At 46.2% G+C, this 22965-nt stretch overlaps 1 protein-coding gene, 1 long non-coding RNA gene and 1 other non-coding gene across 3 annotated transcripts; 1 reads left to right on the top strand and 2 right to left on the bottom strand.

Moving 5' to 3' along the window:
- Positions 1–9179: 9179 nt before the first annotated feature.
- Positions 9180–11622, bottom strand: LOC141421487 (uncharacterized). Its single transcript, XR_012446036.1, has 2 exons — positions 10987–11622; positions 9180–9647 (listed from the first exon to the last, which is right to left on the bottom strand). It is a non-coding gene; the product is annotated as an uncharacterized lncRNA (long non-coding RNA).
- LOC141422223 (small Cajal body-specific RNA 13) lies at positions 10185–10459 on the bottom strand. Its single transcript, XR_012446827.1, has one exon.
- Positions 11623–11682: 60 nt separating the features above from the next.
- LOC109684457 (glutaredoxin-related protein 5, mitochondrial) lies at positions 11683–19508 on the top strand. The gene is made up of 2 exons (XM_074067203.1): positions 11683–12100; positions 18925–19508. Exons 1-2 carry the CDS (start codon positions 11818–11820, stop codon positions 19101–19103), a joined length of 462 nt encoding a protein of 153 aa, XP_073923304.1. The 5' UTR covers positions 11683–11817; the 3' UTR covers positions 19104–19508.
- Positions 19509–22965: the final 3457 nt, after the last annotated feature.

The raw sequence follows: 22965 nt of genomic DNA, 5'->3' as shown, positions 1-22965 counted from the left end.
TGCATTCTATGGTGGAGGTACACTGGTTGTTTAACCATTCCCTCATTGAAAGACATCTGGATCGTTTCCAGTTTTTGCTGTTTTGTATGAAGCTGCTAGTTATTAGTTGTAGCCCCATGTGCAATCCCACACCACCTGGTTTCTGAGTGTCAGTGATTTCCCTGGGCCAGGTTCTGAGCTGTGGAAAACCAACAAGAGCAAATTACGTGATTCCTGTCATCAAAGAATTTAGGATCTGTTAGCTATGCCACATTCAGACACACAGAACATTGAAATAACACTGCATGTCACAGAATTGATTCCTAGAGGAATCCAGGGACAGAAGAGAAGAAGGGAAGGAGTTTGGGGGAAGGTCCTTTGGATACCATGAGTTGTGCACTGATCTTGAATGACAGAGAACAATGATATTTAACATATATTAAGGGCTTACCATGAGGACAGCAGTGTTCAAAACCTTTATCTATATTATTTGTTTAATCCACACCATCACCCTCTGTGGTAGCTCCTTTTACCATTCCACTTCACCAATGAAGGAACACAGATGTTATCTTGCCCACCCTCACACAGCCATCACATGCCCTATTTGGTATACGATCCCAGGCAATCTGACCCAAGAGTCACACTCATAATCACCCGAATTTTGTCTGTCTGGTAGCAATAGTAGAAGACCTTGTCAATTTGTGTCAATTTGTGTCTTAGGCTATGTTTTCACACAGAGTTCTGTTGTATCTAAACAGTTAACGAGTGCATTACAGATCAAGGTTGTTGATAAGTTAAAATACTTTGCAAAAAAACCCCTCCAATACCAGCTTCAAAAACAGGCCCAAGAGAAATCTGTGTGAGGTACCTGCTGTCAGAGGAGCACCAGCTTGTGTGCATGCGTGTATGTCTGTGTGTGTGTGTGTGTGTGTGTGTGTGTGTGTGTGTGTACACGCTGAAACCTCTGGTTATGTTGATCGCCTGCACATGCAGCAAGAAAACAGTTGCCAGCTTTCTGGCATAAAACACCCAGCGCCTCTGAGTCCGCTGCAGATAATGAATGTGGTTTTGTTTTCTCGGAATTGCTTGTACCAGGAAAGCCATCTCCCTGCTCTGCTCTCTCCTTGGTTGCTGAGCATGTGAGATGTGTGACTTCTCAGTCATGATTTTAACTGCTGCTCGCCCTTGGAACCTCACCATTCTGGTTTAAACAACAGTGTACTGTGAAACTGGCTTTTTTGCTTGTTGTTTTTGTTTTGAAATCTACACGCTGCAGTCATGTCAATGTTTCCAAGCCTGGAGAGTTGGCAGAGCAAAAGGCTGCAGGGATCAAAGTCTCCCGCCTCTGACTCTCTTTGGGCTCGGCATCCCCAGGGGGCCGAGTATGGCTAGCCATTTTTTCTCCCATTGCCACCACATCCACGAGAGGGGGTCCCCGATCTTGGTCCATGTTCCCTGTGAGAGCTGTCGGTTTTTGCTCTCTGGAGACATGTTTTTGAAGGTTGCTGAAGCGTTCTCTCCTTGTTCTGAACATGTGATAATATTAGAAGCTGTGTGATAGGCAGGGTGCCCAGGAAGCAGTGGGAGACCTGAGCCCAGCCCTGGCAGCCTCTCGGAGGTGTGGCCTTGATGTCAAGTTAGGGCAGAGGAACCCAGGCAGGCATTTGTGCCACCCCCACCCGTCCCTAGACAAGCAGATGACACTCTGCTCTTTGGGGAAGCCTGGACTTGGGTCTACATTACCCCTTTTCTCAAGTGGCAGGGGCTCGTAAATGTCAAATAGGTCCATGAGTCTGTATAAAACCTGTTGATCCTGATGACGATTCCTGACGGGCCAGTGGAGGGTGAATTTCATTGGAGTTGTCTAATCCATAAAGCGTTAAAATTTTACACATGACTGAAAGCAAACACGCTTAAAAAAAAAAAAAAAAAAGGCTTCCTGAGTCGACTTCAAGTCCCTGCAACTGTAATAGCACAGGGCCTGCCTCAGATTTTAAAGACTGTAATCCTACGTTTCCTTTTTGTTGGTGGAGTTGGAACACAGCGGAAAACAGCCCACTACGGGGGCATCTCTCATTTAAGTGAAAACAAACAGAAGCCCCATTGAGAGGCAAGAGGGAAGGCAGAACTCTGAGCCCATGCGGTGGGGTCACCTTACCAGCTTCTGCAATCCAGGCAATCTCACCCTTCAAATGGACACACTTGTTTGTTACTGACAAACCTGACAATGACTGGATCCTCTCTGCTCTGGTCACAAACTACAGAGATAGCCTAAGACAAAGGTCTCACGTGGACAAAATCACCTGTCAGAGACACTTGGCAAACTTCCCATCAACTCCTGCATGTTCCAGAGCCCCTGAGAGAGTAAGTGACGTGTCCAAGGTCAGGAAATACCCTGACTGCTTCAGCCCATGGCTATCCTGACCTCACTGCCAAATCCAGAAGGCCTGGGAGCCTTATGTGGCCTCTGACTGAGGCTCTAACACCCATTACTCCCCCTTTCCAGAAAGCACTCGCTCCTGTTCTTCCACCTACCTCTCTTCATGGCCTGTTCTCCAGCTACATACATCCCCAGGGATTCATTCCTCTTCCTACATCTATCTTACCAATCTGTCCCTGCCTCCTGCCCACAGCCAGCCAGCCTCCAAATGCTGTTGGTCCTTCCTTCAGAGTCTCAGCTCTGCCTCCCGTCGGGCCTCCCTGGCACCACCAACACCCAGACTGGTTACATCTTACCACAGTCATCTAACTGGCCTGCTCTTCAGCCACCTCCAGCTCATATTCAACATTCGTGCCAGGCTTTCGTTCAGCTGCACAGCTCACAGGCCCTTGCCATCTGACCTCCTCTCAGCTAGTCCACAGCTCTGCATTTCTAAAGAAACCACTCAGTGTTCCCCAGAGCACACCATGGCCTGTGGCTCTGCCCTAGTGGTTTCCTCTTTCTGGAATTCCCTTCCCTCTTACACAGCTCTGTACTCTTCTTTCAAGACACAATCCAAATGCCACCCGTGGAGCGAGCTTTCTGTGGTTCCCGGGGCAGTGCCCCTACACCAGTACTTAGGGATATCCCTGCACCTGTCCCATCCTACGTCTGAGGTCGCAGGGATTTGTGAGTCCCACTCTACTCTGAATCCTGTGCAGGATGGTAGGAATTATGGAGGCCTCACTTGTTCTGGTGTTGAGAACCCAGGGCCTTGTGCACACCGAGGAAGTGCTCTGCCACTGGGCTACCAAACCATGAGTTTCTTCACTTTCTACCCCATCTGTGGGCAGCACAGCAGGCCCCCCTTACCAGCAGTCATTGCTTTCCAGTTTGTTACCTATAGGCAACCAACATCCAAAAGTATTAAATGAAAACTCCAAAAATAAATTTATAAGCTTTAAATTGAACCCCATTCTTGGTAGTGTGCTATTTCATGCCATCCCACTCTGATCTGCTTTGGAAGTGAACCACTCTTTGTCCAACGTATCCACACCATATACACTGCCTGCTCATTTGTCACTTAGAAGCTGTCTTGGTTATTGGATCTCCTGTGTGGTAGTGAAATACTTATGTTCAAGTCATCTTATCTTACTTAATAATGGCCCCAAAGTGCAAGAGTAATGACGTTGATAATTCAGATGTCAAACAGAAACAGTGAAGCGCTTCTTTTAAGTGAAATAAGTTTGGAGAATCACATTAACATAACTGTATTACAGTGTATCATTCCATTTTAGATTACTTGTTAATCTCTTACCATGCTTAATTTATAAACTGAGTTTTGGGGTGCTGGGCCCCATCAGCAGAGGAGTAGGAAGGAGCAGCGGTCATGTTCTCAGACGCCTCTAACTGCGTCCTGGATTGCAGTTTGACAGCATTCCCTAACCCCTTTGGGTCAGCGTCTCCAAAGGTCCAATGTCAGCTGAGCCAAGCCCAACAATGAATTAACACTTAGAAAAACTACTCTATTCAATCCCTCACCACCTACTCAATTATTTATCTAAGGTGTTTACTGTGGACTGAGTGAGGTATATAGCAATTACAATAAAACAATTTTATCTAACAAAATGGGAGAAAGCATTCCACTGAAGTTTGCTTATTTATTTAAATTTTTTAACACAGGGTCTTACTATGTAGCCCAGGCTAGTCTTGAATTCTTTATCTTCCCGTTTCACACTTCAAGTGCTGGGACTATAGGTACGCCCCACCACACTCCTTTAAACCGTTGTGTCTGTGTACGTGCGATTTTTTGTTGGCAGTTTAAAATACGTTGCATATTTCCTTGACTTCTTGTCCAGAGCATGTGGAATGTACTTTTCCTTTTCTTTCTTTCCTTCTTCTCCAAAGGTCCCACCTTGAACTTTCGATCCTCCTCCCTAAACCTGCTGAGAAATGGGATTACAGATGTGTGTCACCATGCCACACTTGTAATTTGTTTCTCTAGGTGACTTGGAAGTGTTACATAAAGCTCAAATGCACAAGGACTAGCGACATGTGAAGGTCGTTTGCCCCTTCTTACATCAAATGCTTCCACATGCTGGGTCTTTTTTTTTTTTTAAGTCCCAGAATGTGTACTTACTGTTAAGTCTCCAGCTTTTAGCATCAGCCTTTAAATTCACTGCTTCTAATCTATGTTGCTATAATATTAGAAACCAAGTTAGCTAGCCATTGCTAAAATAAGACTAGGCCTTGTGTGAGAACTGGCTCTTCACAGAACTGAGTGAATTCGTTGACTCCTATTCTAAGTAATCTCAGGACAGCCCTTATCAGTTCAGCCCCAGCTTCCTAAAGATAACAGACTAGTGCCCTCTGCCTGCCTTGTGGGGTAAGGCAGAGACTCCTTAAAATGCCCTCTTACAAAAGAATGAAATGATTTTGAAAGATGATGTGTTATTTTTGAACACAAGTAAAAAATCTTTCCAGAGGATGTTATTGCCCTGTCCCCGGACAGCCAACCATCTGTGTGAATTGTCACAGGCCTGCAGATGTATGAAGAGATGAACCTTGGAAATATCAGAGCAGGAACGACATTGAAAAAGTTGTAAAATTGCTCATCTGGAAAGGCAAGAAGGCATGCCAGCACAGTACTTTCTCCTCAAGACTTTTAGTACAAAACTCTTGTGGTCTCTCAATTTTGCAAGTGGGGTCTATGCAAAAAAAGCTGCTGCTTTCCACTTTCTGTGATTGTTTTTAGCAGAATATAATTGGTTTACAATAATTTTTTGGTAAAACTCTTTGAAACTATGAAGTTTGGTATCAATTTGATATCTCACTAGGCTATACTTTCAAAAAAAAGTGTAAAGTTTAAATTAACAAGTGGTAGTCTTCTGGGTAAAAAAACAGAAAGAAATTTATTTAAAATCCAGTTTTCTCCTGAAAAGAAAAATGAATAGGTAATGTCTCACCATTTCTGATCCCAATCACCCCAACCAACAAAACTGGAGTGAATTTTCTTTTCTTTGCTAGATGAATTGTTGGTTTGGAGCAATGGACTCCCACGATAGAAAGATGCATTTTGGAGGCATAAAATTATTAAGGCTTAAAGGCTTCAGAAGTACAAAGTGAAATTCTGACTCATCATAAAACGTATTTACGACCTTGGCAATACACAGCAAGCGTTCAAAAGCAAGCACACTCGCTAAGTGTTCTTGCCACAGCCATCAGAGGCCCAAGCTTCACACGCTTGACACACCAGGCACTGGCTCCTCACTTTTTATAATGTGGTCTAAGCACCTCCTCAGAAGTCTTTGGAATGTTCTAAGATGACTTACAGAAAGTATGTGCTATTAGTGCAAAACATTAGCATTGCTCATGAAAGAGCAGGGGAGGAAAAGCCTACAATTCTTTTATCACCCTGGATCAAAAGGCTTAACAAGTCTTATGAGTACCACTTAAATCTTAACCAACCTCACGGGAAATCTGATTCGGACTTTTCCCCTTGGAATAAGATAAGGTTCTTGAGAGAACAAAGTCCAACAGACACATGATCTTAAATGCAGTCATGGAAGCTGGTCCTCAGGGTGAGAAAGAAGCATGAGGACAAAGGGACACAACTCCCACAGGTGAAAAACTGTGGCTTGGATTTCTTCATTGGATCTTTGGATTAAAACTGTCATTGCAACTTTACAAAACACAAAAATCATTTTCTATCGGACATATATACGAAGAGTCTACAGAGATCACTCAGATATTTAATTTTCTGGTGATACTAACTCCTTGCTGCTGATGCTGAGTCAGCAGAAAAACAAAAACTGCACGTGAAGACAACAAAATGTGTGAAGGAACCCAAGTGCTAAAGTCTATCAACAGATGTCATAAATATTAGAGAACATAGTTTGGAGACCAAAATGTCCCAAACCTAGGTCCTGAGAACCTAGGTTTTTTTTTTTTAATTTTATTTTATGACACGGGTTTGCTATGTAGCCTCAAACTCATGATCCTTCTGCCTCAGGCTCCTGAATGCTGGGATTATAGGTGTGCACCACCACACCCAACATCACAGGGTTAATGTAAGGTTCAAATGGACTTGTGTACAAAAGTCATTTGAAGGAAAATTACAATATACATACAAGATAATATCATGTTGGGGTAATCGTTTAGAGAGGAACACAGTACAAATTATCCCTTAAAACTATGCAGCCCAAATATAAAGAAATCTGGAGATACATATAACCTTTAACAGACATCACAGCTACATTCTTCAAAAATACAGGGAAATAGGAGGTGTGGAAAAATCCAAGGAGACTCAAAACTCACTATTTCCTGATGGTCAGACCTGGAACCCAGGGCCACTCCCCCACACTCCAAATCACAGGGCAGAAGCAGGCTGTTATGGCATCCAGGCTTTCTATAAATGATCACCTATCTGCTGTGGATTATTCTAGACTGACCTGACCTACAGCGTATCATCTATTGAGGTGAGCAAGATCTGCATGCCACAGTGGAAGGTGACCCCAGCCAGGCCTGCCTTCTCCTGTCTCTAGGCTGGGTCCCCATAATGTGGATAACAGAAATTAGCAAAACAGAAGCCGTTCCCAAAGTGGCCAGAGAAGTATTTACTTTTGTGGTCCTGGGGTTTGAACTCAGGGCCTACACCTTGAGCCACTCCACCAGTGCCCCCTCCCTTTTTTGTGATGGGTTTTTTCGAGATAAATTCTCACAAACTATTTGCCCAGGCTGGCTTCAAACTGTGATCCTTCTGATCTCTGCCTCCTGAGTAGCTAGGATTACAGGCGTGAGCCACTGTTTCTGGCTGCCAGAGAAGTATTCATAAAACCAGCTGCCAATAGGTATGCTGGCATACACCTGTAATTCCAGCACTCAGAGGCTGAAGCAGGATAATGAGGAGTTCAAAGCAAGTCTCAGCTACACAGGAAGAAGACCCTGTTTAAAAAAAACGAGACAACAACCCCCTTACCCCCTCCAAAAAAACAAACTCCAACAGCTGCCTCGTCAGATAGTCAAAACTGAAATGGTACGTCTTGATTCTTGTTGGGATGAAAAAATCCCTGGGAGGGCTGGGCTTTGCCTTGGTTTCTCCCATATTACATTATTTTGGTGTTGTCAGGGAATGGAGTTAATTCCGGGGTTGGGGTGAGTGATGCTCTAAAATTACTGGATAATAGCTAAGTGTCCCACAGAGAAAGGTTTCAGGTTCCAGCTCAGGTCCCTGGAGCTCTGGGTCCCAATTGTTATTTTAGCTCAGGAATGTTTGGTGGCTCTGCCCCTTGCATAACCCAAGCAGCCACTTTTCTGTTAGAATAACACTTGCAGAAATCTCTGGTCAGCAGGATCTTATGAAACATCCTCTGACTTCTAAAGCTGGCCATTGTGGCAGAGACAAGAATGCACAGCACTGGGCATGGAAGCAGGGAAGGGAAACAGCCAGGCGAGTGCTGTGATGAAGTCATCTCAGGCTCAGTTATTTCCACCTCTTGCTTCTCCTCTGGGGCTGAGATGCAGGAAGAGGCTCCCTCAGATTTGACAGGGTTTTCACTGTGCCTTCTGTGGTCAATTTGCTTTCACAAAGTGGGAGAAAGGGGGGCTTTTACCAAATATAGTGAAGTCTTATCTATAAGCACAGGAGGAAAAACATTTTAGGGTGCCTGAGTCATCATGTTTACATGGTCTGATAATACTTTGTGACCAAAATCCTAGAGTTCTCCTAAGTGTGTGAACTTCCTGCCCCACCTCGTCTTAATGTCACAAACCAATACACGCCATTCATTTACATGCTCGAAATAACTTGAGATTTCTGACAAAAATAACTAAGAAGTTATTTTGTCATGTTTTCATTATAAATTTTCTAAAGAAAAATCTCAAAACCAAAATGTCAAATCACATATTCAAGTTTGCTTTGAAAGAAACACTTAAGTGTTTTCTTTGCTTCTTAAGATCACTGATAAAGCTGAAGATGTAGCACTCACTTAGCATGCACAAAGCCCTCGGTTCCATCCACAGCCCCCCAAAAAACTAATACAGAAAACCATTGACATTTGATGCCAATTTTCTAAGAATGGTGTTACCATTCAAAAGCAGAATCTAATCAACAGACACAATACCAACACTCTGCTGTCATTTTTGTGTTTTATCAATAATGTAAACTTACCTTTATTTTTTGTGGTGCTGGGGAACAAAATTAGGGCCTTGCATGTGTCAGACTAGTTCTCTACCAGTGGAGCTACACCTCTAGCTTCCTCAAAACTTGAATTTAGATATATTGTTTCAGTTTCTTTGAGATACAAGAGATGTCTGCCTGCCCCTGATCCAGCTATCAAAGCCATCTCCCTTAGCTTTTTAGACAGACATGCTTCCCATACTTCTAGCATCTCCTATGTTCCTATTCCATTCTATCAAACACAGCAGCTCCACTAGAATTTTGAAAAACATGAGCTTTGAAATCTTCCTGCTCTAGGATTACTTTTGATTTTTTTCCCTTAAGTTTAGCTGTACTGGGATTTGAATTCAGGGCTGCTCTACCACTTGAGCCACACCACTAGCCCTATTTTTGACTTTTAATGGCAGCTGTCGTCTCACTTGATAACTGAAAAAGACACATGTACTTCCAAAACCAGTATTATATACTAGGTTGGGGGATATGATACTCCTCACTACTCTTATGTTTCAGACCTCAACAACAGAAGTTGGCAAATTCTTCTCCCTCTCCAGTCAACACAAAAGCAAAATTAGAGTTTAGAGTAGGTAATAACACAACACAATGTAAGTTCAGCAACAAATTGCCAATATTTATTTACTTATTTATTTAGCTGGTGGGACTGGGGTTTGAACTCAGGGCTTAGTGCTTGCAAGGCAGGTGCTCCACTGCTTGAGCCACTCCTCTTGTCCATTTTACTCTGCTTATTTTGGAGATGGGGGTCTCTTGAACTATTTGTCCAGGCTAGCCTTGAACTGTGATCCTCCCCATCTTAGCCTCCCAAATAGGATTATCGGTGTAAGCCACAAACATACAGCGCCAGTATTTATTTTTTAAAAAAAATTAAAAAAAAAAAAACCTACATCAATATAAGCATCAAATAAAGCTAGATGATTTGGGAGGGAATTTAATATATTCTCTATTGTCGAAGGTACCAGATGCATGACTTCTCAAACAACAGTTGCTTCAACTAACAGCATTTTCTGTACTTTTCTCATGGTGCCCGCTCCTCTGATTTACCTGGAATCAATGGATCTGCAAAACAAAAAGATTCTGCTTTTGGGTTTCACATTAGAAATTAGCGTCAATAACACTGATAGGGTGAAAAGATGACCCTAGGAGCATTTCTGGAATATGTCATGTGTTCATTTTCATAGTTCACTTGGCCCAGGTTCCATGCTGAATGATCTTTTTTTTCTGTGGTACTGGGGTTTGAATTTAGGGCCTACACCTTGAGCCACTCAACCAGCCCATTTTTGTGATGGGTTTTGAGATAGGGTTTGGGAACTATTTGCCCCGGCTGGCTTTAAACCATGATCCTACTGATCCCTGCCTCTTGAGAAGGTAGGATTACAGGCATGTGCCACCCAGCTTCATTTTTTTTTTTTTTTTTTTTTGGTGATACTGGGGCTTGAACTCAGAGCCTCACTTTTGTTAGGCAGGCACTCTGCCACATGAGCCACTCCACCAGCCCTGACTCTCTGATCTTAAATTTGAGCACTACCCAAACAAACAGGTCACCTCCACTAAATTTTTTTTTTTTTTTAAGTAACTGAAGGTTTTCAAAAAGTGGTTTGTAGCAGTACTTAGTGTCCAACAGATACCACTCGGTCTGCTAAACAATATCTCGACTGCGAAGCTTCTCTTACTGTTGGTGGATAGATAATGACACGGCACAGCCATTATCACCGTGGCAACAGCACCCAGGAACTATCAGAGGAAAATTGCACATGGGACTGCAGGCTCTTGCGCAGGCATGCCTCAGCTTCCTCTGGAGTATGCTTTTTCTGCAAGTCTGGTGTGCTCTAGGGTACCACCAACCCAGCGCAGCTCCAAGACTACAGATCACACGATATTCCACTGAGTCCGACGTTCCATTAATAAGAACATCTAGCCGTCCCAAGCGCTCCTCTAGATAGAATCTGTCAACCAATGGCAAGAATAACGGAGAGGACAGCAAGCGATGGGCTTAAGGAGGCTTTCTTTCTGTCCTCTGTAGCCCACAGAACTTTGTATCTGCTTCTCCATTCTCATGCTGACTACAAACTTTGGGCACTAGGTCTCTCTGCTGTATTCATTTCTCTCTCTGTCCTCTCTGGGGATGGAACGCAGGGTCTCACGCATGCTACACTAGGCAAGCACTCTACCATTCCGCTACATCTTTAGCAATATTTTTTTTAAAATGGGGTCTCGCTATGTGGCACAGGCTGGTCTTGAAGGTCAGGACTGCGGGTTGGGGTGACGGGTGGAGGCCGCTGCGCTGGTCAGGGGACCGCGTCCAGGAGTCTCCTGCTTCAGCCTCCCCAGTGCTGGGAATACAGGTATGTACCACCACGCCCAACCCATTAATTTCTTAGTTCTCCATCCAACGAACCTTTCCTGAGATCAGACACAGGAGCTTAGGTGGGGACCAGCGTGCTCCGACATCCAGCGATCACACAGCGGAGAGCCCTTTACACATTTTAAGGCGGGAGCCACTGGCGGGGCCTGGGCCTCAGCGCCCACGTGCTCGTCGGGGCCAGGGGAGGGTCCTGGACACGTGGCTCGACTCGGAACGCAGGAGAATTCCCGGACAGGCCTGGTCCCGCGCCTCGCCCCCAACGGACCTCATTAGGCCGCGGCCCTCGGGGGACATCGGGGCGATCACCTAGGCTGGAGAGGCGCGCCGGCCTGCTCTAGTCCACTACTTCTCTAGATGTAGCTACCGCGGGACGGCGAGCCGCGTTGCCATGACAGTCGGCTGCCACCGGAACCGGAACCTTCATCTGGAAGTGACCCCTTCCCAGCGTGCAGCAGAACGGGTGAAACCCCGCCCAGCGCCGGCCCCAGTTGTCCCCAGCAGGCCCCGTCTGCTCGCGGAAGGAAAGTCCTCTTCCCCGGGTTTTGCCTGTCGTTGCCCCGCAACCTGACTTGGATGGACATCCACTCTCTCCAATCAGCTAACAATGCAGTTGCCGACGGTCCACAGGAAGGCTGTAGGATGCGGCTCCAGTGTAAAGAGCACTTCCCACCCTCTGGGCGGGATCAGCAACCTGATTCGTCAAATCTAGTGCTCGTGGGCTAGTGTTCTCCAATCACAGAGAGCAATTGGAAGCTGGTCCAATGAGAGCCTCGGTTGGACGGGCCTGGCCGCCGCTGGCCTGGGGAGAACTACAGGTGGCCGCCGAGGTCCCGGGCGGTCCAGGACTCTGGAGAGCGAGCTGTAATGAGCGGGTCCCTGGGCCGGGCAGCGGCGGCTCTGCTCCGCTGGGGGCGCGGCGGCGGCCTGTGGGGTTCCGGCGTGCGTGCGGCGGGCTCGGACGCGGGCGGCGGCCGGGCAGAGCAGCTGGACGCGATGGTGAAGAAGGACAAGGTGGTGGTCTTCCTCAAGGGGACGCCGGAGCAGCCCCAGTGCGGCTTCAGTAACGCCGTGGTGCAGATCCTGCGGCTGCACGGCGTTCGCGACTACGCGGCCTACAACGTGCTGGACGACCCCGAGCTCCGACAAGGTCAGGCCTGCGGGCTAGGGTGACGGGTGGAGGCCGCTGCTGTGGTCAGGGGGCTGCGTCCAGGAGTCTCCGCGTCTGGGCCCCGGAGGGCCGCTGAGCGAGGCTGGGGTCGCGAGGGTCGGGCGGCTGATGGGCAGGGGTCCGGCCGCGCCCTCCTGGAGTCTGCCTGGGGCTCCAGCTGCGGTACAGCGTCCAGTTCTGTTCTGGACAGAGGATTAGGATGAGGGCATAAAGGCGTGGGCAGATCTCGAGGGTCTGCGGATCTGGCTCCGTTACCAGCGCGGGCAGTGGGGCTCACCCGTTCTCAACCTGAGGCTTTGCGGGGCCAGTTGTCTTTAAGTGGGATCGAGGACGGTGGTCAGCAGCATGACTCTCCGCCCTGCAGGTTGGGAAGTGGGGCATAGAGAGAACGGGAACACTTTGAGGGGCTGGGAAGCCAGCGGCCTCCTTTGTGGACGAGAGGCTGGTGCTGTTGATGTGGGAGGAGGGCGAGGTTGCTCTTGTCCGAGGCTGGTGAGGTCAGAGGCTGGCCTCGTGGTTCAGGGCTCCAGGTGTCAAGGGCCATTAGCTCTAGTTGCTACAAGACAAGTGTTGGCTCTGCGGTCAGCGAGACGTAGGTGGGATCTGGCGGTGGGAAGTGGGGGAGCATGAGGTTAGGTTTTAGATCAAGTGCAGGGAGCAACGTGTTGGGTCTTGGGCTTAGACAAACTTGCTGGGAGGGGGAATGACAAGAACTTCTGCACTCCTGCCCCAAAGCTGACAAATTGCCTCAAGTTATGAGCCGAAGAGGGTAGGGGCCAGGGCCTGGGGGAAGGAGAGGGTCCTAACAGCTGATAGCATCTTTGATGCAATGTGCAGAGAGCACCTATGAGTCTGAGTGGGGAGGAGGAAAAGGCCAGGCACTGGGACCTACCTGCTCCTTGGTGTGGGTTGGTTGGGGTAGGTGGAGAAGTAGAAGGCTGTATGTACCCGTTCCTCCTGGAGGGAATCTGGAGTCCCCTGCATTCCAGCTCCAGGGGCTAAGCCTCCACACACCCCTGGCCTAGTCCTCTTGTCTGGTCACAGTCCTGAAGAGAGATTGAGTTTCTATGTCAGGATGGACAGTTCTACATCTGCAGTGACTAACTACAGTCATTCCTTGCACTGATGAGGCGGGTCGGTGTCGTAGAAAGCAAATTTGGGTTAGAATCCTCTTCTGTGCGCAGCAGTGGTACAGCCTTCAACAAGTCTTTGCATGAAAATGAGGATAATCTCCTGGTGGTAGCTGATCCCACATTGGCAACTAGTGGTAGTGTGTGTGGGGGGGTGGGGGGATGGGGCAGAACCTAGGAAGCCTGGTAAGTGGAGGAGTGAAGGCCGGTGAACATTACCAGGACTAGTGTTCATGGCTCTTGTGCCTTCCTGATCAACCAGAAGACAGCTGGTTTCAAGGCTGTGGGTTTATCTTGCCCCCGGAGACCTGTAGTCGCCCTTCAGAGACAGCTTCTTGGCTTAAAAGATAAGAGTCACTTCTCTGCAGCTTGTCAGCTGAAACCTCCACAGCTCCCCTGAAAATTGCCAGTCTCACCATTAGCAGAAAGTTGTGTTGTTGATATCTTGCTTACTGTGAAGTTTTGAGGGTCTTTGGCCTGTGGATTTATGTTCTCCTGTTTAGTGTAAGCGGAGACGAGGTATACTGGAGTACGACTAATGAGCTGAAAGTAGAGCAGAAATAAGGATGATTACTGCTAGCATTGATGTTTCTTTCTTCATCTCACACAGGCAGCTTCTGATCTACATCCACAAGTGTTCAAATAACAGTGGGAAGAATTTAGCCCTGTTTTTTGATTGAAGAATACTGTTGGGTTGGCATTTTGGTTAATAGGTGTGTTAGGTAAACAATTAAACATACCTACTGTCTTTGTGGCTTAGCAAAATGAGGCTTATTGGCAGTGCTGACAGCCTGGGGCAGGGAGACCCTTAGCCAAGTGAGGACTTGACAGCATGAAGACTGCACACCTGAGAGGCTCACAGGCTGCACCATGCTGGCTTTTGCCAGCTAAGGCAGACAAAATCTGCTTCCCTTTCCTACACTCAGGGTGGCTTGTAGGAACAGCAGCTGGGTAGACCTTTCCTTTTCCCCTGTGCCAGAGAAGGTTGAGCCTTGCAGGGGGCCCAACCCCTGGGAATGCACTGTCTCCTGCTTCCCATGCCTGGGGGCTAGGAAGCATGATGCTGAGGCCACCTGTCCTCCTGGAGAACACACAGACCACAGCTGTAGGGACCTTGAGATGCAGAGCACCAGAGCACAGTGCTACCTCCCAGTTACCTTTGTCTCTAGGCCTCACACATAATTGAGATCCTGTTCATCTGCACACAACATTTTGCCCTCTGGAGCACAGGGACCATATCTTATGCAACTGCCCACAGTGCTGTGTGTACTGCTTGTGTAAAGTGGGTGGCTTTTACTTATCTTCACGTCACAAACCGTCTCCTATACCCTTAAAAACAAGCATACCTCCACTTCTGCTTGTTTAGGTCACCATTGTATTTTTTGCATCAGGAAGACAGAATAGGGATCTGAATATATGTGGAATAAATAATGTTTTTTTCTTTTCTTTTTTATTTATAAATTTAGAAAAATTTAATTTATACATAATTGTATGTGTTTCTGGGGTGCACAGTGTGACATTTTACTACATGTATACAGCATATAATCAGATGACAGTAGTTGGCATATCTGTCACCTCAGACTTTATTATTTCTTTGTGCTAGGAACACTTGGAACCCTCTGTACTAGCTGTTAATTGTTGTCATCTCTCATTATCCTACTGACTGTAGTGTATTAGAAGTTACTCCTCATATCCAGTTTCATCCTGTACCTGTCAGCTTCTCTCTAGACCCCACCCTGTTTAAAATTTATTAGGCATGTAAAAATAGGCTTGACCTTTTGAGTGCCAGGGTATTTCAGGCAATAGTAAAACACTCATTATTCTGGTGAGTATTGAGAGTCAGGCAACAAGTTGGGTTATGTGCTGGTGTGGCAGGCACATCGCACTGTAGACATGAGTGTAAGATGGCACCTTGGAGGAGTCACGGTCAGGGTCGATACCCAGCAAGCCACTCACTCCTAGGTAGGTAGTGTAGAGTGGGAACCTTCCTGTGCAGAGCCAGAGAGGACATTCCTCAGGTGTGGGGGACACAGGGTGCCTGTCACATTTGTTCAGCTCTGTGGGAGGTAAGAGCAGCCTTGGATGATGGATAGATGAGTGAGCATGCTGAGTTCCAATAACACTACTTACAAGGGCAGGAAGACGAAGTGGATGGTGGCCTGACACTCTGGGCAAGAGGGGCTGACTGCTGTGCCCATGGGCCAGGATACCAGGGTAAAATTGCTCATCACAGCTGGGCTTGTGATTGTGACAAGATGGGATCTTGTCACAGCTGCTGTCAGTAGCAGGCTGAGTAAACAAACTAGTCCAGTTCTGTGGTGGAAAACTGAATTGTAGTTAAAATAAACTAGAGCTAGCTGTATGTAACATGGCTAAATCTCAAAAATGCAATGTTTATTCAAAAAGCAAGTTGCAAAAAGTAATTGTAGCATAATGCCATTCGTGTGTATCGATATCCAAGGTGTGCGTCAGTTGTCTTGTGTGTTGACGATGCATGTGCAGTGCAGGTGTAGCTTGCGGGGTGGGCAGGGATGGGACGGATGGCACCTGCAGCCTGGAGTCTGCCTCTGGTGAGGGACTTGGGTAGCACACAGCTGAGATAAGAGCCTGGGCTTTGGACTCCTAGAAGACTGGATGCAAATCACACTGCACTGCAGGCCCACGCTGACTTTGGATAAGTTGAGTTACCCCTATCTACTGGGATGCTTACAGGGTTAAATAAGATTATTTATGGAAACTCAGTAGCTCTTCTGCATGGTACACTGTACTCAACGGGTGTTCTTCCTGCATTCCATCCCGTGCTTTCTGCTCCAAGTGTTTCTCAGAAAAGTATTTGTGTGGGGTGGGGTAGAGGATGTTACCATGGAGAGAATGTCCATATTGTGCCTGGCTTTCTGCCAGGAGCCTTAGCCATTTCACCAGTTATATCTCATTGATCTTCATAGTAAACCAGTGTCGTATCCATTTTGCAGATGAGGAAACTGAGGCTAAGAGACTAACACATTTCTCTGAGGTTGCAGCTATAAGCCAGCAAGCGGAGTCTGCTGACACTTGGGCCTGAGCCTGTCCACCTGTCCACTCTGCCTCTGTCCTGAGGTTTGCTGGTTTGTTCACATCATCTCTGTCATTCTTATGCTAGTCTCCAGGTTAGGAAGATGAAGAAAATGAAACCCCAGGAGGGTGACATTGCTCAGTAAATGACAAGTTAGAATTAGTCTGCAACCAGACTCTAAAGCTTCTGCAGTAAAATTAATTCCGTCAGGAACAAACTAAACTACCATCATGGTGTTCCAAAGTAATTTAGTGTCCAGGCTGGGAGTGAAGTCCAGTGTTCTGACATGTGGTCAGTTTGGGAAAACAACTTTTGTAAGTTCCGGGAGTGGGGTTGGGGGAAGGGGGAAGCTCTACTTGAGAGTGGTAGAGCTCCTGCCTAGCAAGAGCTAGGTCCAGAGTTCAAATCCCAGTACCACCAAAAAAGAAAGAAAAGGAAGTTCTGGAAGGGAATTTTCATGTTTATTGTCTCTTCTCCACTTTCTGACTTGATTTCTTTTTTTTGATGGAGCAATAGATGTGTGTAAACTGATTTTGTAAGAGAACTTCCTTTATTACTGTTATGTAACTTTGTAATCAACATTTTCGAATCTCAAATTGACTCACTCTCTCTCATACATGAAACATGATTATCATTAAAATCATTCTTGGATTCTGCATCCATGAAATGCCAGTTGCTAGGCAAGCGGCTGTCACAGGGTCTGGATGGGATGTCTCCTTGGTGACTGTTGGACGTGCAGGATGTGCCAGGGCCCAGCCTGCTCTGAGGTTGCTTGTGAGGTAGCTTGGTGGTAAGGGTTCTAGTGGAGTGTCCTTTTCTTACCTTGGAGGCCACAATAGCTGATGTTTGTGGCAACCCAAGCCCCTGGGCTTTGATTGAGCATGACACTGTAAAAATGAATGATGAGAGCAGTTATTCTTTTATTCAGCAGCAATTTGACTAAAAAATACACCTTTTAGGATTAAACATGTGGTGATCCTCACACAGCAGATTGTTTTGATTTTTGGTGTTTCAGAATTGTAGGCACTGACCAAAAGTAATCAGGTAAAAATTTATTGTGATGGAAAGCTTCATACAACATACCATTAACTGCAAAAGCAGACGTCATATCTTGTACATAAGTGGTTCCTCTGGGTAAAAGATATTTAAGAAGGTTTAAAAGTAAAAGAGCTCATGATGCTTTAAACATTTCTTCATTCCCACACCCTGCCCTCAGTCATCATGAAGGTAAAAGATTTGTAATTGGCACTGTTGTAAAATAAGATTCCATGACTGTATTTGAGGGTAGAATTAAAGGGGGCAAACAAGGGGCTAGGTGTGGTGGCTAATGCCTGTAATCCCAGCTGCCTGGGAGGCAGGTATCAAGAAGATTGAAGTTGGATGCCAGCTTGTGCAAAAAGTTAGTTAGACTGCATGTTTGAGATGAGTCTAGCTATGTTCCCCAGGCTGACCTTGAACCCCTAGGCTCAAGTGATCCTCCTACTTCCTTCGTAGCTGTAATTACAGCCTTAAAAAGAATGATTTTTATGGCAACATTGAAGCCACATTTCACTCTTACTAGCATTTTGTTCTAACCAGCATCCTTGTGGCCCAGAATTGAACTGAATAATTGCATGGCTGCACTGTCACAAAGTAGATTCCTCCTCTATTACATTGTGAATATTTTTCTTTTTCTTTTTTCTGCTGTGTCCTCAGAGCCATGTGTACACAGGACCAATCACATGCTTGATGTCTGGTTGGTGGCTTGTGTGCTGTGAGCTTTTTTTTTTTCTCTTTTCTCTCTTTGGCTGTACTGGGGTTTGAACTCAGGGCCTTACACTTGCTAGGCAGGCACTCTACAACTTGAGCCATACCACCAGCCCTGTTTTGTGTTGGGTATTTTCAAGATACTGTCTTTTGAACTATTTTTTCTAGGCTGGCCTCAAACCAGTCCTCCTGCTCTCTGCTTTCTGGCTCTGCTGTGAGCTCTTGAGAGAAGAGTGGGTCTCACCCACCCTGTGGCCCTGTGCCTGGCCTAGAGCACTCTTCATTGGGCACATCAGTCACTGGGGGCCCAGTGCTGAGCCACTCACTTACAATGGAGGGCTCGTCCAGGTGGGCAGGTAGGAAGGGGGTGCAGGGTCTGTAGCTCTATAGTAAAGGTAATTACGAATGAAAAAAAATCAGTGACTTGAGCACAGGTAACTAACTGGTAACACAGACCAACTAATTGGGCAGTGAGCTACCATGATGGATCCCTGGTAAACGGAAATGAAGTTGTAGCATTCTTCTGGTTTTGTTTCCCTAAAAACATGACTGACAGATGAGTGGAGAATTACATCTTTGTATATCTGATGTGACTTAGGTTGGCCTAGAAGCCCGTCCTCTGCCATTAATCCACTATGACCAATGTGTTAGGGTTTTTCTGAGAGCCTTCTGTACCTCCTCACAAAAACCTCAGGAGGTAGAGGTGGAGACAAGCTGAGGACCACTGTTCCGTTTGACTCTGAAACACGTTGCACTCCAGGAGTGGGGGAAGAGAGGGACATGTGGCTTCTACTGGGGCTGGGTCATCATCTCATTCTGCTGTGGTCAGTTCAGCTTGGGCCACTGAAATGACGCTTTACTGTTTTCTCCCACAGGCATTAAAGACTACTCCAACTGGCCCACCATCCCACAAGTGTACCTCAACGGCGAGTTTGTGGGGGGCTGTGACATTCTTCTACAGATGCACCAGAATGGGGACCTGGTGGAAGAACTGAAAAAGCTGGGGATCCGCTCTGCCCTTTTAGATGAAAAGAAAGACCAAGACTCAAAGTGAGGGCGCCCGGTCCTGGCGGGGCAGAGAGGCCGATTGGCCAGAGACTCACTGCCGGAAAAGCCTTATCCATGTCGGTCTCCTGTTGCTGTGGCTGCCTGCCCCACTCCTCCTGGCTGTGAGCAGTCTAAGAATATCCTCTTGTGAACTGCATTACAACCACTGCACTGTAATAACTCAGTGTTGTGTTTAATAGAGCTGTAAACACAATTTGTTTCTTATATTGTCTTTTATTTGCCTGATTCAGGAGTCATTCATGACATTTGTGCAAATTTGTCAGTCTGCACAGATGATATAGCCCCCAGATGTTTTTTGTAACTTCTTCTGTTAAGGAAAATGATGGACAAAGAAGAAAATGTGTAGCCAGGGTATTGTTTTTTTTAAAATAAAACTGCCAGCACACAGAGATCATGGGTTCGGAGTTGTTAATCCTGAGCGCACACCTGTAGGGAGTTTTAGTGCCCGTGGCCTTGTGGTTCGCACATTCTTCCACTAAATTAGCTGCAAGAATTGGTCAGGCTGTGCTGCAGTATCTCTAGGGAGGCAGGTGTTTGAGTGTGTGTTCACGTGCTAGGTGGAGGCTGGAGGCTAGAGGTGTCTGCTGGTCTGCTGACCATGGGGCCCTGTGCCTCACACTGTGCAGTTAGATGGGGAGAGGGCATCATCTGGCCCCTGGGCTATGGCATCTAATGAGGGATTTTGTGTGTGTGTGTGTGTGTGTTTTTTTCTTTTTTTGCAGTGCCAGAGATCAGACCCAGGACCTTGTATGTGCTACCACTGAGCTATATCCCAAACAAATAGTTGTTACACCACTTTTTGTTTTTGTTTTGTTTGAGATAGGGTCTCACTATATAGTCCAGGCTGGCCTGGAACTTGCTATATAGTCCAGGCTGATGTCCAGATCAAGATCCTCAGGCCTCAGCCTCCTAAGTGCTGGGATTACAGGTGTGTGCCACCATGCCATGCAGTGTCCTGGTAAAACTCCGACAGTGCTTCTCCGCCCAAGACTACTGTGAAAGAGCTGGAAAGGCTGCACAGTGCCCCATGGGAAGGAAGCCTCCAATCCCAGTGTGTCTGGCTGCAGGAAGCCTTTGGTGCTCTCTAGGGGCCAGACAGCAGTTTAAAAATGCATCTCTCTGGAGGCAGGAGGAAGGATGCATTTTCCCATGACAGATGCAAAGGGTCTGTTTCTTTGGGGAAACAGAAGAATGTCAATTTCCCCAAAGCCGTTGGAGCTTGTTTTGTGTGGATTGTTTAGTCTGCTTGAGCTCCACTCCCTTCCTCAGGAAGGCTGGGACATGGTGGGATGGTCCTCCCTGTGGGCAGGGTCTGCTGGGTCTTCTTAGCTCCTGCTGCTACCACTGCCCCAGACGTTTTGAGATTCCCAAAGGAAAGGGAAGGAGAGCTGTAGCCCCAACTCCACTTCACTTGAAACTGTTGGGCCACATCAGAGGACTGGGCCTCAGCAGTCTCCACCTTCATGACCTCCAGGAGAAGAAAGCAGACTATTCTCTGAAGAGGTTTTTTTGTTGCATGAATTGTACACACATCCCTCTCAGGTCTGCTGTAGACTGAGCCGCATAGAGTCCTGCACTCCTGTAATCCTTTTGCTCTGTGAATGAGGAAGGGACAGTGGAAGGAAGGCTTGTGCTGCAGATCTTGCCTGTTCAGCCAGCCAAGGTTGTGACCTTGTCCTTTGGAAAGAACGCCTTTAACATCACTACTGCCTCTGCATGAATACCAGTCTGCAAACCACACCACATCAATCTGCAAATTGTCTCTTGTGTATAGCGTGATAATTTTCCAGTGTCATTTCTTTTGGCTTTTCCTTGGATCTACCTATATATTCCCTTAGGGTTCATTGAAAAAACTGAAATGATGGGAAACTTATTAGCAGTGCAAACATCAATGCTAGCATCCTCTGCAGAATATTATCAGAACTAGGAGAAGGCTGCAAGTGAATGATTCCACGTCAATGCTTATGAATCGAGAATGATCATAACGAAGTCACTGGAGAACTTTCAGAGTTTAAGGAATCACTGAGCTCGCTAAGAAATGGAATGTTCTTTCCAGAAGTTAACTAATATTTTTTTCTATATTATTAGCACATCTAATGTGCTAATGGAAAATTGAAGATACTATCTTATGTAAGTCTGACTAGTTTTGATGGTCTGCATAATTAGAGTTCACTGTGAGGACTTAACAGTGACACAGAAGTGCCTTGTGAACAGAAGTATCACACACAGTGCTCCAAATGCAAGTGACTCCACAGGCTCCCAGAGCGGTTCTCTGGCTTGTATCATTGTGATTGTTTTGGGTTTTGTCACCGTCTCCAAACTGTTAGACCCTTTAGAGATCGGTTTACAAGAGTTTATGATTTCAGGCAGTTTTTGTTTCATGGGCTGGTAGTTACATAAGTGATATTACTTCATTGAAGTTATGGGCTTGGGAACCATTTTAGGATAAAGGTAATTTTGTGTGTGTGTATGTACTAGGGCTTGAATCCTTAGCCTCGTGCATGCTTAGCCCATACTCTACCACTGAGTTACAGCCATCTCTCCAGACATAGTAGCTTTGAGGTGATTTTTTTTTTTTGTGGTAGTAGAGTTTGAACTCAGAGCCTCACACTTGCTAGGCAGGTACTCTACCACTTGAGCCAGTCTGCCAGCCCTTTATTGTGATGGGTTTTTTCAAGATAGGGTTTTGAGAACTCTTTGCCCAGGGCTGGCTTCGAACTTCAGTCCTCTTGATCTCTGTCTGCTGAGTAGCTAGAATTACAGGTGTGAGCCACTAGCGCCCTACTGAGTAGAGTTCATTTTTATTTGCCTCACTGAATTCACCTGTGTAGATGTGGGACCTGGAGCTTTCCTGTGGCACTAAAGCCATAGCAGCCATGGCAGCCTGCATGAGGGAGTTCTTGTTACCTCGCCAGTAGCTGGCTTAGCTTTGTAGAGGTATCCATCTTGTAAATGACAAGATGATACTTGTCACAGTCATTGTAGTGGCGTGTCTCGGCTGCTTTAGGGATTCCTGTAGGTTATTTTCCTAAGATTCTAGTTTGACTTTTCTGCCACTGAATACGTATTTATTTTCCTCCCATAAGGAGGGTTGAATGCAAGTTCTCTACCACTTGAGCCACACCCCCAGTTTGTTTTTCAGATAGGGTCTTGTAGTATCTTTGCCTGTGCTGACCTCAGACTTCTACCTCCTCCTCTGGCCCTCTGTTACCACTATTGTTTATTTTTATAAAATGCTGCTATTTCATACTGCACTGGAAAGTCTTTTCTGAACAGAGATGTTAGGATTTTATCAAGCAGAGTTACACTCGAAAGAGCACAATTTAACCTTGAGTTAATTCTAATTTATCAGTAGTGAGGACTGTTATGTTGGTTCTACAGTATGTAATTAATAGTTCTTACAGCGATACATTTTGCCATATAAAGAAGGTGAAGCATCCCCAGTTCATAGGAAATTTGGTGATGAAATATAGGAAATACTTCCAGATCTCTGATGTGCTCTGTCAATAGTCCTGAGCAACTAAGTGACCAGCTCTGACATTGAGCAGCCACATATGACCTATCTGGCCTTGCTGGGGAGACCATGTGAGACCTTCACTAAGGCCCGCCTTGCTGCTCTGGACTTGGGCCAGTCTAGGCTGAACCTTCAGCTAGATGAAGACCAGGGTCTGACATGAGTGTTCAAACTCTTTGAGTCAGGAGAACCCTTCATCAGATGTTCAGAATCTTCATAAGTGAGTTACATTCCTGGGAACAAAAGCACATTTTTCTGCCATTCCAGCTTTTATGTTTTTAAGCTTTTGTCCCTAATTCCTAAGTAAAGCCTCCTTGGAATGTTTATGTTAGTC

The sequence above is a fragment of the Castor canadensis genome, chromosome 3, assembly GCF_047511655.1.
Source record: "Castor canadensis chromosome 3, mCasCan1.hap1v2, whole genome shotgun sequence".
Taxonomy (NCBI): Eukaryota; Metazoa; Chordata; class Mammalia; order Rodentia; family Castoridae; genus Castor; species Castor canadensis.
Note: the sequence above shows the minus strand (reverse complement) of the source record. Positions and strands in the feature narration are given on the sequence as shown.

Excerpts from the sequence above, each read along its gene's own strand:
- LOC109684457 (XM_074067203.1), top strand. The coding sequence starts at position 11,818 with ATGAGCGGGTCCCTGGGCCGGGCAGCGGCGGCTCTGCTCCGCTGGGGG. Across the intron at positions 12,101-18,924 it reads CGACCCCGAGCTCCGACAAG|GCATTAAAGACTACTCCAAC; the intron begins GTCAGGCCTGCG and ends TTTCTCCCACAG.